Here is a 16,293-nt window from a genome sequence, read left to right on the forward strand (position 1 = left end):
CCAGAGAGAGGGCTGCATATTGACAGGGCAGCATTTCAGCAAAGACCAAAGGGAGAGGAAGCAGAGTTTGCTTCAACAATTGGTCATAGCTGGGGGTGCCTGGGTGACTCAGTTGGTTGAACTTCTGACTGTTGATTTTGGCTCAGGTCATAATCTCAGGCTGGGATCAAGTCCTGTGTCAGGCTCTGTGCTGAGCATTGAGCCTGCTTAGGATTCTCTCTCTTTCTCTCTTCCTCCGCCCCTATGCCCTGCTCACTTGCTCTTTCTCTAAAATAAAAAAAAAAATCAAAAGATTGGCCATAGCCAGGACTAAATAAGCTTTGTTCATAGATTTCGTTCTTAATTGATTCATTGATTTATTCATTTAAAAATAATTGAATATCAGAAACAGTAAACAAGCATGACCAAGTTTTTACTTTTTATGGTGCTTACCTTATAATAGGAGACAGATAGTAAACAAAAAGTAAAAACACAATTTTAGATGAGGAGAGCAAAGGAGATAAATAGATTCTGGTGAGCTGATAGAGAGTAAAGGGTAGAATGTGTTTTTTGTTTTTTGTTTTGTTTTGTTTTGTTTGTTTGTTTAGGAAGGATCATGAGGAAAGGCTCCCTGAGCTTGGGCACTTGAGCAAATACCTGAAGGAAATGAGGGATGTATCTCAGAAATTGTAAGGGGCTCAGGACCTTGGGTCTGTTTTATTTTATTGACAGCTGAATTTTTTTTCATTTGATTTTGGAGGAAAAACCTATTTGTTATCTCTGAGAAGACTCTCCTTACTTTCTGTTGGATTGAGACCATGGCTACTTATGTGTAGGGCTTGGGCTGAGCCCAGAGTTCACATTTGGTGGCTTTGGCTCCCTGCTGGATCCAGGGTTTTGAGCTCTCACGAAGGCAGGGGGTGTTGAAATTGGACCTTTAGCCTCTTGTCTGCCAGTTCCAACATGAGGTGATATGGGACAGCTGGAGGTTGAGGATGGCAGTTCCTCCCATGCCCTCCTCTGGACCTTCCCCTATCAGTCTGGTGGATTGTTGGTATGAGGGTTGGGAGAGAGAGGCCTCTGACTGATTAAGCCTGGGTGCTGTTTAGTCTGTCACCTATGAGAAGACACATTTACTGGGGAGAAAAGCAAGGCAGGATTCCCCTTCCAAGAATAGAGGGCATAAAGTGAGAATTCACTCCGGCAGCTAGCTGACCTGTAGTCGGAGAAATACTCAGGCCTTGCCCTCAAGATCTTACAGAAAATCCTCAAAGAGTTGTCCATACCCATGCCTGACAGTGACACCTATGGTGATACAAGTAAAAGGAAAAACTTTCAAATGGATCTAGGGCAAATGGACCTTATGTCTTGGAGAAGCAAAGTAAACATGTACCTGCTCTGGGTAGGAGTGGGCAGAAAGACTTTTCTATAGTCTGGAGCAGGACTCACAGGAAAGAATATATTTGGTGGATCGCATAGTTGAGGAGATTCATGATGGAAGTGAGTTAGTGGTAAAAAGGAACACACTGGTCAGGGAGGCAGACTCGGTGGCTATTCACAGCACGATGGAAGGCAGGAAGACCTGTGGAATGAGAGATGTGGGTGGTGCACCCTGGGCAGGAGCTGGCTGTCTTGCCTATGGTATGCCATTGGTGACTGGGCTCATCTTCCTGGCTAGATTTAATTTTCTTCATATATCATGGTGGTCTTTAAAAAGATCAATACTGATCATGTAGGGGGAACAGTAGGACATGAACCCTTCCTAGACATGTTGTGGAGTCTGAGAACAGGAGAGGGATATTTTCTTTACCTGAAACTGTTTTTATTTTGGGATCAGAAGCAGTGTGATCTCTTTTTTACTCTCTAGATTTCACAAGGAACAACCTCTCAGGACTAAATGTTGGAGAGTCACTCTAGTGCCACTGACTTCTATCTCATAGGCTTCCCTGGCTCCCCAGAATTACGCCATATTCTATTTGCTACCTTCTTCTTCTGTTTGGTGACTCATGGGGAACATGTTCATCATTGTGATTGTCTGTGTTGATAAACGTTTGCAGTCCCCCATGTATTTCTTCCTTGGCCACCTCTCTGTCCTAGAAATCTTGCTCATATCTACTGCTGTTCCCTTGGTGCTCTGCGGGTTGCTGCTTCCTGGGATGCAGACAATATCTTTGACAACTGTGGTGCACAATTATATTTGTACCTTTCTTTGGGCACATCGGAATTCATATTAATGGGAGTGATGGCTGTAGACCGTTATGTGGCTGTCTGTAACCCTTTGAGGTACAACATCATTATGGACAGCCACACCTGCATCTGGGTGGTTATTGTGTCATGGGTGTTTCGGTTTCTATTTCAAATCTGGTCAGTCTATGCCACGTTTCAGCTTACCTTCTGCAAATCAAATGTGATAGACCATTTTTTATGTGACCGAACTATCCTGAGATGACAGCCATTTCACACAGTTTATTCTTTTTTAAATGGCTGTTTTCATTATCATTGGTGCTTTGATCCTACAGTCATCTCCTACACCTACATCATCTCTACCATCCTCAAGATCCCCTCAGCCTCAGGCCGGAGCAAAGCCTTCCCTACGTGTGCCTCTCACTTCACATTTGTTGTGATCGGCTGTGGCACCTGCTTGTTCCTCTATGTGAAACCCAAGCAAACGCAGGCAGCTGAGTACAACAGGGTAGCGTCACTGATGGTTTTAGTGGTGACCCCTTTCCTGAACCCATTCATCTTCACCCTCCGGAATGACAAATTCATAGAGGCCTTTCGAGATGTCATGAAACGCTGCTATCAACTCCTCAAGGATTAGCTGTGTCCTAAGGACAATAATGAACTCATCATCATGGACCTGAGTAATCTCAAAACACTAATTCAACCTGAAATGATAATTTTCATCAGTGGTAGCGCCACTGAATTTTATCTACTTGACTTCCATGGCTCCAAAGAACTACACGATATTCTTTTTGCCACTTTCTTCTTTCTCTACTCAGTGACAGTCATGGGGAACATGGTCATCATTGTGATTGTCTGTGTTGATAAACGTCTGCAGTCCCCCATGTATTTCTTCCTTGGCCACCTCTCAGTCCTAGAGATCCTGATCACATCGGTTGCTGTCCCCTTAATGCTCTGGGGGCTGCTGCTTCCAGGGATGCAGGCAATGTCTTTGACAGCCTGTAGTGCACAATTATATTTGTACCTTTCTTTGGGTACGTCGGAGTTAGTATTAATTGGAGCAATGGCTGTGGACCGTTACGTGGCTGTCTGTAACCCTTTGAGGTACAACATCATTATGGACAGCCACACCTGCATCTGGGTGGTCATTGTGTCATGGGTGTTTGGGTTCCTATTTCAAATCTGGCCAGTCTATGCCACATTTCAGCTTACCTTCTGCAAATCAAATGTGATAGACCATTTTTTATGTGACCGAGGGCAACTGCTCAAACTATCCTGTGATGATAGCCTTTTCACAGAGTTTATCCTTTTTTTAATGGCTATATTCATTATTGTTGGTTCTTTGATCCCTACAATCATCTCCTACACCTACATCATCTCTACCATCCTCAAGATCCCCTCAACCTCGGGCCGGAGGAAAGCTTTCTCTACTTGTGCCTCTCACTTCACCTTTGTTGTGATTGGCTATGGTACCTGCTTGTTCCTCTATGTGAAACCCAAGCAAACGCAGGCAGCTTGAGTACAACAGGGTAGTGTCACTGATGGTTTTAGTGGTGACCCCTTTCCTGAACCCATTCATCTTCACCCTCCGGAATGACAAATTCATAGAGGCCTTTCGAGATGTCATGAAACGCTGCTCACTGCTATCAACTCCTCAAGGATTAGCTGTGTCCTAAAGACAATCATGAACTCATTATTGTGGACATGAATAATCTCAAAGCACTAATTCAGTCTGAAATGATCATTTTCAACACCACGTGGTTTGTGATCTACAAGGGCATTTTAAGACACAGCTAGCGCTCCAATTTATAATCAGATGATTCCTACATGGGAGATCACATTATTTTTTTACCTGGACATATATGTTTATATACTCTTCTGTAGTTATAATACAACTTACAATATAAATTTAACAGGTGTAAATGAACAAAATATGTGTGTTTTTTTTAAAGAACACTCAGCTTTTTGAATGGGAAAATCCAGGAAAAGTATAATTCTCTCCATGGCCGCTGACACACATGTTTGATTCTAGGTGCTGGAGTCATCTTCCCATATGTTTTCCTCTGCTTTCATGATTTCCTCACTGCCTAAAGCACCTTCTGTTTCTTATGTGAGTGGCTTCAAATCCAGCCTAAGGTCCTACCCTTTCTTGAGATTCCTTCCCCAACGTCCAACAGGGATGTACATACCTCTCTGTAAATCTTCTCAACTGGCAGTTGTGAGAGTGAACTCACTCCACAGTTCTGACTCCTCCCCAACCTCAGGGCCAGGTGATTCAGATACATCTCTAATTGTTGTACTTTCTTATAGTGAGGAGGTCGGGCAATGCCTTAGAAAGAGGCATTTTCTCATCTGGCATGAGTCTCATGATCACACCAGTCCCAAATGTGGGAGGGCAACTGGCTAGTTTTGGGAATTGAAGTGACAAGGGTGAACTGATCTTGCTGTGCCCCTGGGCTGAAGCAGGTGTGCATGGAGGGCAGAAAAAGGGCAGCTGGTCACTTCTCCCCATAGTCCTCACATTGGTCAATCCTGACACAGGGCATTCCATCTCCCTTCTCTCTCAGCTACATTTCTGGGTTCCCTTCCTTCTCCGCCCTCACAAAGACCAGGTTTACCAAGCTGTCTTCCGGCTCTACAGTGAGCTTTCTCATCCACTTTGCAGTTCCAATATTGTGCCATCCCGGCCCCTTTCCTGTCACACCAGTATTTCAACTAATATTTCTGTATCATATGACACTGGTTTACTGATTTTTTTTCTGTATCACTATTTGTAAATACACAAATAGAATATTAGTCATCCAAATGTATTATCAAAAGGAGGATACTTAAAGAATTTACGTAACTTCCAGACTATCAGATATTTTACAGCTGTAAGAACAATGAGGAAGTTTTCTGTGCCATTAAGAGAAAGATCTCCACGATACACTGTTGAGCAAGAAAAGCAAAGAGCAGAGCATTTTGTTTAGTTTCTTAACTTTTTGTAAGACAAAAGTAGAATATACTTTATATTATTATTTGCATGGAGAGAAGTTTGGGAAGGGAGCACAGGAGGCTGGTGGTTGGGGAGGTGGCAGTGAGAGGGGGACTGAGGATGAGTGCTGGGAGTGAGGTCTTTACATGGTTCTGAACTCCACATCATACTATGCCTTACTAAGTCAAAAATAAAAGTAATCATCCTGCCTCTAATTGCCAAAAACGTTTGCTTGTTTCTACAAATACATCACTGTAGCAGAGAAGACATTTTGGCAGAAGAATCTTTGGTAAGTCTGGACGCTCTATAAGGTTTCCTTAGGGCTGAGTAGAGCAAATGGGAGAAGAGTTGGGATGGAACAGAGCAACAGAGCTTCACATTTTTCTTGTCCTGAGTCCTTGGCTACTTTTGTAGGGATATGGAGATCATCTTTAAATATCATGGATATACACCTCTTGTTATCTGATGGTTATGTTGGAAGTACCTTTTGTGAATCGGGGTTTTGTCTTTTCACTTTTTTATTGAAATATTCTGTCATGCAGAAGTGTTAACTTTGTTGTTGTCAAACGTAATTTTTATCTGTGATGTGTATGTGTGTATATTGCTTTAAAAGTGCTTTCCCATTCAAAGGACGTGAACAACAGTCTCTTGTGATAACTATAAAATAGGAGAAGAATGGGAAGAACACATGCAAAGTATTTTTTAACAGTTTTCAGTAATGACAGTGGTGGAGATAGTATTAGCAGTATTATTCTAGGACTGTTGTGTGTGTAATGTAAGATAAAGACAATGAATAATTATGGAATATTCTAGTTCTGAAAATAATATAGAGGAGGTTAGGTAAAGCCTCTAGGGTCTTGCATTTAAATTGTATATATCAGGATGGACTCACTTTATATAAATGGGCCCATTTTATATGTCCCTAGGTGTAGGTTGCATTCTTGCAATACTATTTCCCAAGATGAGTAATAGGACTTCTTGGAGAAATGGCTCTTTCCAGGTCTGGGCAAGAAATCTATAAGACGAGCTTGTAATATCTTATCATAATGGGGATCAAAGATTACTGGGGTGATGTTAAAAGGTATCAGGAGCTGACTGGAGGAGATTTCTACTGGCCAAAGATGAGAGAAGGTACACTTCAAAAAAATACAATGGTTGCAACCATTGGAAATCTATCAAATATATTTAAGTCCATGAGTTCATAATGGTGTTCCAAAAGCAGCCACCCTCAAAAGGTTACCTTCATTATTTGTCAGACCCAAGCCAGATCAAGGCTCTGGAACCAGCTACTAGTTACAGAAAGACATGCAGAGAACAGAAAGACATGTTTAACTATGCCATGAAGATGGAGTCACCGTAATGTGGACTGTGGGAAACTCTACAGTAAAAACCCTGATTCTTCAACAAAGAGATTGGAAGAAAATTAAAGAGCTGTAGAGAGAATCTATAGATTAAAATAGACTAAAAAACGTATGAAATAAAAATGTAGAATACTAAGCTATAGTGTGTAGCACTTCAGACTGGCCTGATAAAATTGTTAAGAAGTGCAAGGAAGTGATTACTACAAGGTCTGGATTGCAGTCACTTTTGAGAATATGAGGATTGCAGTTGGAATGGGGCAATGGAAATGTTTCTGGGGTTGCTATCAAATCTCTATTTCTTGATCTGGGTGGTGGTTTATAAGGGTATTCACCTCATAATGTATTAAGCTATATTTATGTTCAGTGTGGTCTTTCTGTATTCATGTTTTATATTAAAATGAAATGATTAAAAAGGCCTTCTACGGTGCAGCCACTGTGGAAGTCAGTATGGAAATTCCTCAAAAAATTAAAAACAGAATTACTATATGATCCAGGAATTTTACAACTGGGCATTTACTTGAAGGAATTGAAAACACTACTTTGAAAAGACATATGTATCCCCATGTTTATTGCAGCATTATTTACAATAGCCAAGATATGGAAGCAGTCCAAGTGTCCACTGATCGGTGAATGGCTAATGAGGATGTGGTTATATATAGTGGAATATTACCCAGCCACAAAAAAAGAATGGAATCTTTTGTTTGTAATGATGTGGATGGAGCTAGAGAGTATAATGCAAAGTGAAATAAGATAGTCAGAGAAAGACAAATACCATGTGATTTCACTCGTATGTGGAATTTAAGAAACAAAACAAATGAAAAAGAAAAAAAGAGACAAACACAAAAGTATTGTCCTAAATAGAAAACAAACTGGTGGTTACCAGAGGGGAGGTGGCTAGGGGGATGGGTGAAATAGATAAAGGGGATTAAGAGGATGCTTATCATGATGAGCACTGAAAAATGTGTAGAATTATTGAATAATTATATTGTATACCTGAAACCAGTGTAACACTGTGTGTTAATTATACTTGAATAAAAAATAATTGAAAAAAGTCTTATATATATTCTAATAGTTTTAATTTTTGGAGTTAGACATTTATATTTTTTAAACAAATGATTATTAATTTTGGGACAGGCAAAAGGTTAGTGATAACCTACATTCTCTACAAATCATGAGCCTTAGACAAAGGATTAGCCTCTAAAGACTTATTTAGGAGGCTATAATCTGAGTAGAGCAAAAGTATAAGAAATTAGACAGAAAAGGATGGTAAACAATGCAGTGTGATAAATACCATGCTGACTACTGTTTTGTGATGGGTCTTGGCTGTGCAGCATAATTGTGGTCAGGTTTTCTGGAGAAATTGTGCTCTGAAGGGTCCTTTGAAGTGAGATAGGGATAGGGAATTTGCTTGTCTCTTCCAAGTAGGGATTCTGGGAGTGAGGCTTGTTTGCCTAAGGAGGTGGTAGTTAGGACTGAACAAAAGATGGAAGAAACAAGTGAGGTTAAGAAATAATAGAGATCTAATGTTTTATTCCTATATAGATAATCGGTTGTTACAGTACAGTTTATTGAAAAATCAGGCCTTTCCACATTGATTTGAGATGTCATACTGTCTTATAAGGAGTGCTTTTATTTCATGGGTCTGTTTCTGAGCTCTCTATTTTATTTATATGATGTGTTCATTTATGCTTATAGTACAGACCCCATACAGATTTATAATAAATATTACTATTAGTAAGCCTTATCCAATCTCCTTTTTCATTAGAACTAATTTGGCTATTCTTGACTATCTCCAAACTCTTAACATATGAGTTTAAAATAATTTTGCATTTGTGTGTAGACTGTGTGTGTGTGTGTGTGTGTGTGTGTGTGTGTGTGTGTGTCTATGTTATGAACAAATGTCCTGAGGATTTTAATTGACATTTCATTGACACTCCCAAATCATTTAATGAGGCCAGCATTACGTTAATATAAAAACCATACAGAGCAACAAAAGTTTACAACATTATCTCTTATGAATGCAGGCACTGAAACCTCAACGCCATTTTAGCAAATCCCATCCAGCAACACATAGAAAGAATAACATATCACAAACAAGTATATTTCATTCCAAGATATATGATTGTTTCAGGATTCAACAATTAATCAATATAATTAATCATATAAATAGATTAAAAAAGAAAAAATCTGATCATATTAGTATAGAAAGAGCCTTTGACAAATTCAACAACCATTCATTATAAAACTTTCAATATGGGGTACTAAAACAAAAACCCTACTGCTAACATCTTCTATAGTGGGGACAGACTGAATGCCTTCTCCCCTGCTAAGGTTGGGAACAAGGCAAGGATGTCCTCTCTCACTACTCCTGTTTAATATTGTACTGGAAGTCCTAGCTAATGTGGTTACGTGGCATAACAAAATAAAGGGCATATGGAATGTAAAAAAAGAAAAATTTGTCTTTATTCACAGATGACATGATTGTCTATGTAGAAATCCCCTAAGAATCTACCAAAAAACGTCTTGAAAGTAATAAGTAATTTTAGCAACGTCTCAGGATACAAAGTCATTATGCGAAAGTCAATTGTTTTCCTATGTATTAGCAACAATTATAATTGAAATATAAGAAGTAATACAATTTTTGATAGCAACAAAGAAGCGAAGTTCTTAGATATAAATCTAATAAAATATGTCCAGAATCTGTAGTGGAAAACTATGAATCACCAATGAAAGCTCCAAGTAAATGCAAAAGTATACAATGAGTATGGATTGGAAGACTCAATATTGTTATGATGTTAATTCTTTCCAATTTCATTCTATAGGTCCATTGCAATCCCAAATAAATTCTAGCAGGCTTTTATGTAGATATTGACAAAATGATTATACAATTTATAAGGAAATGCAAAGGAGTAGAATAGCCAAAGCAATTGTAAAAATTCAGAGGACTCATATTATCCGATTTCAAGGTTTTCCATGGAGTTATATTGATCAACACAGTATAGTATTGGAAAGACAATAGACAGATTAATGGAAGATAATAGAGAGCCCAGAAATAGACCTAAGCAAATACAACTTATTCTTGACAAAGTTTCAAAGGAAATTCAATAAAGAAATGTTAATCTTTTCCAAAAATACTGCTGGAAAAATTGGCTGTCTCTATGTGGTAAAATGAGCCTCAACACATACCTTGCACTTTACATAAAAATTATCTAAAATTACCTAAATGTAAATGCAAAACTATGAAACTTCTAGGAGAAAATCTGCATGACCTTGCGTTTGGTGGTGAGTTTTTAGGTACAACACCGAAAGCATCATCCATGAAAGAAGAGAATGAAAAATTGAAGTTTATCAAGTTGAAACGTTTTACTGTGCTAAAGTCACTGTGAATAGAATGAAAAGATTAGGCACAGACTGGTGCAAGTATTTGAAAACTCACAGATATGATAATTGATATGTGTATCCAGAATACATACATGAAAAATAAAACTTAGTTTTTTAATATCTGCTTTTGAGCTCCCTCAGGCTGTTGGAAGAATTTATTTCCTTTTTTAAAAGTTTATTTATTTATTTTTGAGAGAGAGAAAGAGAGAGAGAGAGAATGTGAATGGGTGGGGGGCAGAGAAAGAGGGAAAGAGAGAATCCCAAGTAGGCTCCATGCTGTCAGCACAGAGCCTGACATGGGGCTCTATCTCGGGAACCATGAGATCATGACCTGAGCTTAAATCAAGGGATACTTAACCAACTGAGACACCCAGGTGCCCCCCAAAATAAAACATTTAAAACTTAACACTAAGAAACAAACAGCCCCCAAAATGGGGAAATGATCTGAACACATGCATGCCAGAGAAGATATAAGGATGGCAACTTAGAGTATGAAAAGATGTTTAACATCATTTGTGATAGGTGAATGCAAATTAAAACAACAATGAGATACCACTATATACCTACTAGAATAGCTAAAAATTAAAAAAAAAAACCCTGACATTTCCACATGTTAGGATATATAAAAAATCAGAAATGCTCATTCATTGCTGCTTGAAATGCAGAATGTCACAACCACTTTGGAAGGCAGTTTGGCAACATCTTATAAAGTTAAAGATAGACTTAGCATACAACCCAGAAATTGTGCCTCCAAAATGAATGGAAAATTTACTTCCACACAAAACCTTGTGCACAAATGTTTATAGAAACTTTAGTCATAATTGGAAACGACCACAGTGTTTCTCAGTAGGTGAATAGATGAACAAACTATGATCCGTCCATACAATGTGAATACTATTCAGCAATAAACAGGGATGAGCTAATAACTCACATAATAACATGAAAAAAATCTTAAATGCATTTTGCCAAAGGAAAGAAGCCAGAACAAAAGGCTACATGTTGTATGATTCAATTCTAATGACATTATGCAAAAAGGAAAAACTACAAGGGATGGAAAATAGATAAGTGGATACATATCTCTTTAGGAGAAGTAAGGGGACAGTGACTAGGGAAATGCAGGGAATTCGGGAGCAATGGAATGAATCTGTTTGGCACTATAGTGGTGGATACATTATTTTGTCAAACTCATCGGAGTTTACAGTATATAAAGTGAACTATAATGTATACAAATTGAAAAAAAGTCAACCAGGAGTTTGGGGGATCCCAGTATGGAATGCAGACAAAAGAATTTACTGTGATATGAATGTGTGATACGGGCTTACTGAAGAGGTTGGTGTAAAAGGACCAAGGAAACTTTGGATATCAGCATAGTTCTAAGCAAGTCCTATGCAACTTTGGAAAACAGTATTTTGACTAAAAACTCCAGGGCTAAAGACCAAAAGAACTGTGTATAACCACTGTACTCTAACTGGCAATGCTGCTTCTGTAAAATAAATTTTCAACATGAATTAATCATAATTCAGAGGCATTTACAAATATGAAACAACACTGGAAATTAGAAAACTTAACCCTCAGAATAGAAATGGACAAGAAAACAGATTGTGAAGAACTATTAAGTAAATTCAAGAAGTTGAAAAAAGTCAAAATCATCTCAACCAAAGACTGAATTACAGGGTACTCAAGGAGGTCTATATTTTGTGAAAATAAGTGATATTGAGAAGAGGAAGCAAAGGACAACAATGACAACAAAAACCTAAAATAAAATAAAAAGCTAGAAATTATCAGAGAAAATGTGATCAATTAAAACAAATTAAAAAGACAAAATAATCAAACGAACCTTAAGAGGATCTTTGATTTAAAAAAAGGTATAAATATATTGGGGGAAATTTTGGAAAATTTCAATATGGACTATACATTTTATATTACTGAATTAAGGTTAGTCTTCTCATATGTGATAATGGGATTCTTGTTATGTAGGAGAATGTCCTTATTCAACATAAAGTTTTTGCTCTGCACTGTGAGCATAGTAGGTACCATCGCTAACCAGGATGCAGGTGAAGCATATGGGAAGCATCGTGATCCACAAGACGAAACCCCAGCAAGCCATTTTAGGCTACTCTTGCGGAAGAGTAGTGAATAGATGACATAAGTAGTCTCTGTGCTGTGCTCACCATCAATCAGTCAGATAAGGAATTGAAAAATCAACTCTGCTCTTTGGGTTTTAAAAGAGACACTGTGAAACGAATCCAAGGATTCCATCTAGCAAGCTGCTAGATGCCTCACTGCAAACCCCATCCCAGAGTCGCTCACATTATATTACGTACACCCATGGTCCCTGTTAAATCAAGAGAAAGTGTAAGGACACCAAAGAATCTATGGCTCAATCTTTCCAGGACAGACTTTTTCCCAATTTTCAAGACACCCTTTCTTCCAATCCTAATGAGGTTATGGAAACTGAAAGATTTGGTATAGCCTATTCAAGTCAAGAGTTCTTTCTATTTTATTTTTTAAAATTTATTTAAATTCAAGTTAGTTAACATAAGGTGTAGTATTAGTTTCAGGGTAGAACCCAGTGACTCATCACTTATTTATAACACCTGGTGCTCTTTCCAACAAGTGCCCTCCTTAATACCCATTGCCCATCTAACCCATCCTCCCACCCAACACCCCACCAGCAACCCTCTAGTTGTTCTCTGTATTTAAGAGTCTCTTATGGTTTGCCTCCCTCTCTGTTTTTATCATATTTTTTCTTCCCTATGTTCATCTGTTGTGTTTCATAAATTCCATATATGAGTGAAATCATATGATATTTGTCTTTCTCTGACTGACTTAGTGGAGGAAGAGATTGTTGTAGACGTTGGAGAAGGTAAAAATGAATTTGTTCTTAAAAGATTGTACCCACATTGTACTACTACCTTTTGTAGCTATTACCACTATCTTCTGGGCAGTTGAAATGTGTTTAGTCCGCATTGAGATGTGCTTTAAGTGTTAAAATATATTGAGTGGCTTAAATGAACAACTCAGGAAACAACAGGTGTTGGCCAGGATGCGGAGAAAGAGGAACCCTTTTGCACTGTTGGTGGGAATGCAAACTGATGCAGCCACTGTGGAAAACAGTGTGGAGGTTCCTCAAAAAATTAAAAATAGAACTACCCCATAACCCAGGAATTGCACTACTAGGTATTTATCCAGGGGATACAAAAATGGTAAATTAAAGGGCTACACGCACCCCAATGTTTATAGCAACCCTACCAACAATAGCCAAAGTATGGAAAGAGCCCAAATGTCCATCGAGTGATGAATGGATAAAGAAGATGTGGTGTATATAATCAATGGAATATTGCTCAGTGATCAGAAAGAATGAAATCTTGCCATTTGTAACAATGTGGATGGAACTAGAGTATATTATGCTAAGTAAAGTAAGTCAGAGAAAGACAAATAGCAAGTCAAGCATTCTCAGGTTCTAACCCTCAGAACTCTATCCCCAGAAATGGGATATGGAAAATAGTTACCAAGGAAAAAGGTCTTTAGAAATTAATGGCAAACACTTCATTAAATATTAAATACTCCTTTAGCAGGGTCCTCCAGGCCCCAAGATTAGGAAAATATCTAATAATGGCCTGATAAATTTTATTTTATAAATAACCTCATTTAAAAATTAAAAAAAAATTTTTTGATGTTTATTCATTTTTGAGAGAAAGACAGCATGTGAGCAGGGGAGGGGCAGAGAGAGAGGGAGACACAGAATCTGAAGAAGGCTGCAGGCTCTGAGCTGTCAGCACAGAGCCTGACGTGGAGCTCAAACCTATAAGCTGTGAGATCATGACCTGAGTCAAGGTCAGACACCAACCAACTGAGCCACCTAGGCATCCCCTCATTTTCAAAATTTAAACCTGAGACAGGGTTGTTCCTCTGTGATGGTGCTGATGCTGGGGTAATTACTTTATCCTAAACCAAGTTCCTAAAACCCAGAAGTCAACAATTAAATCACTTTAGAAGGGGAGAGTAAGAAAAAAAAAAAAAAGAACTTTCTGTGGTTGATTTGTGATGGGAGGAGAGGCATGATTAAGTGGGTGGAGAGTTGCAGTGGAGAGTCCCTGAAGATAAAATTCTGAGTGATTTTGTGCCCTGATATATTAGTAGGAGCTGAGTGAAGGTGAATGCCATCTAGGAAGGAGATAATTGCTTTCATGCCTTACAAAGTTTTCAAGTGAGGAAATTAATTAGTCCCTTGTGAGCCAGTACAAAAAAACTTTTCAGGTGGAGAAAAATGTTTTCCTAGTTTAGAGATGATTTCCAACACTTACACATGCTCAAAGATGGAGAAATCTCCACCTTACTGTCCAGTGTCACTTGGAGACACCTTTTAATTAAGGGTTAAACAGCTATATATTTGCTAGAGATCGACATCCATAAGTTGTGTTTCTATGATGTGTTCATGTGTACGCATGCATGCACGTGCCCACACACTGGAGTGTAACCAGTCTCTCCACCTCCAGTGTGACACCAGCAACCTTGATCAGAGGGTAGCCCTGCTCTGTGAGATCTGTGTTATAGATTGTGAGGGGTGCCTCTTGTCCAGTTATAGTGAAATGGCATTAACTTCAGAAGTGACCTAGCTTGGTTCCTTGAGCTATTTAGGACCTATTTATAACTGTTCTTTTTTTCTACTTTCCTAATCCTGACCCTTTTTCCAAGCTCAGTCTAGACCAGGAAAACAGGATATTTTCCAAGGCTCTGTGATCTGAGCTATTCAAACAAGCATCCTCCCCATGACTCCCTAAGCAAAAGAGAGAGCTCAGAGAAGGCATCTCTCCTAAATCTGCCATTTTTTTGACCCTTATTCCTCTCTCTTCACCAAAACACAGCCCTAGTTCATTCTTCCTCTAGTCCACATTGGACCATGTTCACTCTATATGAATGCCCTAATAAGTCCAGGGCCAGTGGTGCCTGGGTGGCTCAGTCAGTGAAGCTTCTGATTCTTGGTTTTGGCTTAGGACATGATGTCATGGTTCGTGAGATTGAGCCCCACGGCAGGCTCTGCACTGACAGAGTCTGCTTGGAATTCTCTCTCTCCTCTCTTTCTCTCCCCCATCCCTCTCTCTTTCTCTCTCAAAGTAAGTAAATAAAAATTAAAGAGAATAAGTCCAGGGCCAGAAGATAGGGGAGAAAGCATCGGGGAGGACCAAGGTAACTGACAAGCAGACAACTAACCCTTCCTTTAAGATGCTACAGTTAAGTTCTAGAGAAAAGAAGAAAGAAGTAGCCTGACTTTCTGTTTATGATCAACTGATCATCCATTTTCCCTTCCTCCCCTAACTATATTAAGAGGCATTATGAGAATACAAAAAAATAAGGTAATTAACAGGGGCAAAGAGAATGTGGAAAATGGTACAATGGATGATATTTTGTGAATTATTTTTGATGAGAGGAAGCAGAGAGAAGTGTTTCCAAGGTAACAAGACTATGTAATACAAATGAAGTTTTTGCAAAGAAAACAATAACAGCAGCCCCCTCCCACTCCCCCAGCAATTGCATTTCCTCAACAGAACTGTTAAAACGATCAACCATGGAAGGTGAGGGTGAGGAATTAAAATGGGGGTATTGGTTAAAAGTTTGTGTATACAGCCATTGGGCACCAAGAGTCCCTTGCATTTTCTGAGTAGCCAAGGAAATATCTGTTTCACAGGCAGGGTGCTGCCTATCTCACTTTGCCAAGGGCTGTCCCAGTTTTATTTTTTTATTAAAAAAATTTTTTTTAACATTTATTCATCTTTGAGAGAGAGAGACAGAGCATGAGTGGAGAAGGGGCAGAGAGAGAGAGACACAAAATCTGAAGCAGGCTCCAGGCTTCTGAGCTGTCAGCACAGAGCCTGACGTGGGGCTTGAACCCATGAGCTGCAAGATCATAACCCAAGCCGAAGTCGGACGCTCAACCTACTGAGCCACCCAGGCACCCCAGGGCTGTCCCAGTTTTAAAATGGCAAGTGCCACATCCTGGGAGCTCCCTGTGTCGGCTGGCAACCCAGGCTACCCAGTTCGCTCTATGGACCTTCCACCCCGCCCCCCCAACAGCTGGAAGAGACAAGACTTTATTTTCATTAAGAAGAATTGAACTGGGAAAGTTCCAGATTTTAGGACCACGGATATAAAATGTATGGCTTAAAACAAATGACCTTGCAAGTGCCGCAAACACTGATTTTGCAGTTAAAAATAAACTTCAGCGAGTAGATGAATTTACAAGTATGGAATCTGTGAATGAGGAGGAATGACTATCATTCTCTTATTGATGGGTGTTTATTTTGTGTCAGTTGTTATAATGAATTAAACCCCTGTGAACATTTTTTTTAATTTTTATTAAAAAATGTTTTTTACACATTTATTTATTTTTGATAAAGACAGAGCACAAGTGGG

The 16,293-nt window shown here is 38.9% G+C and overlaps 2 protein-coding genes across 3 annotated transcripts in view; both read left to right on the top strand.

Moving 5' to 3' along the window:
* Nucleotides 1-16,293, top strand: part of LOC109269133 (serine protease 58-like) — a 94,612-nt gene that overhangs the window by 27,454 nt on the left and 50,865 nt on the right. The gene's annotated exons all lie outside the window — the stretch shown is intronic.
* On the top strand, nt 1,877-4,006 carry LOC109269129 (olfactory receptor 9A1-like). The gene is given in 3 exon segments (XM_019452990.2): nt 1,877-1,973; nt 2,973-3,676; nt 3,678-4,006. Coding segments are annotated over 3 exon segments (963 nt in total). The 3' UTR covers nt 3,840-4,006.

Source organism: Panthera pardus, unplaced genomic scaffold, assembly GCF_024362965.1.
Source record: "Panthera pardus isolate Hobbes unplaced genomic scaffold, ASM2436296v1 HiC_scaffold_8, whole genome shotgun sequence".
Classification (NCBI taxonomy): Eukaryota; Metazoa; Chordata; class Mammalia; order Carnivora; family Felidae; genus Panthera; species Panthera pardus.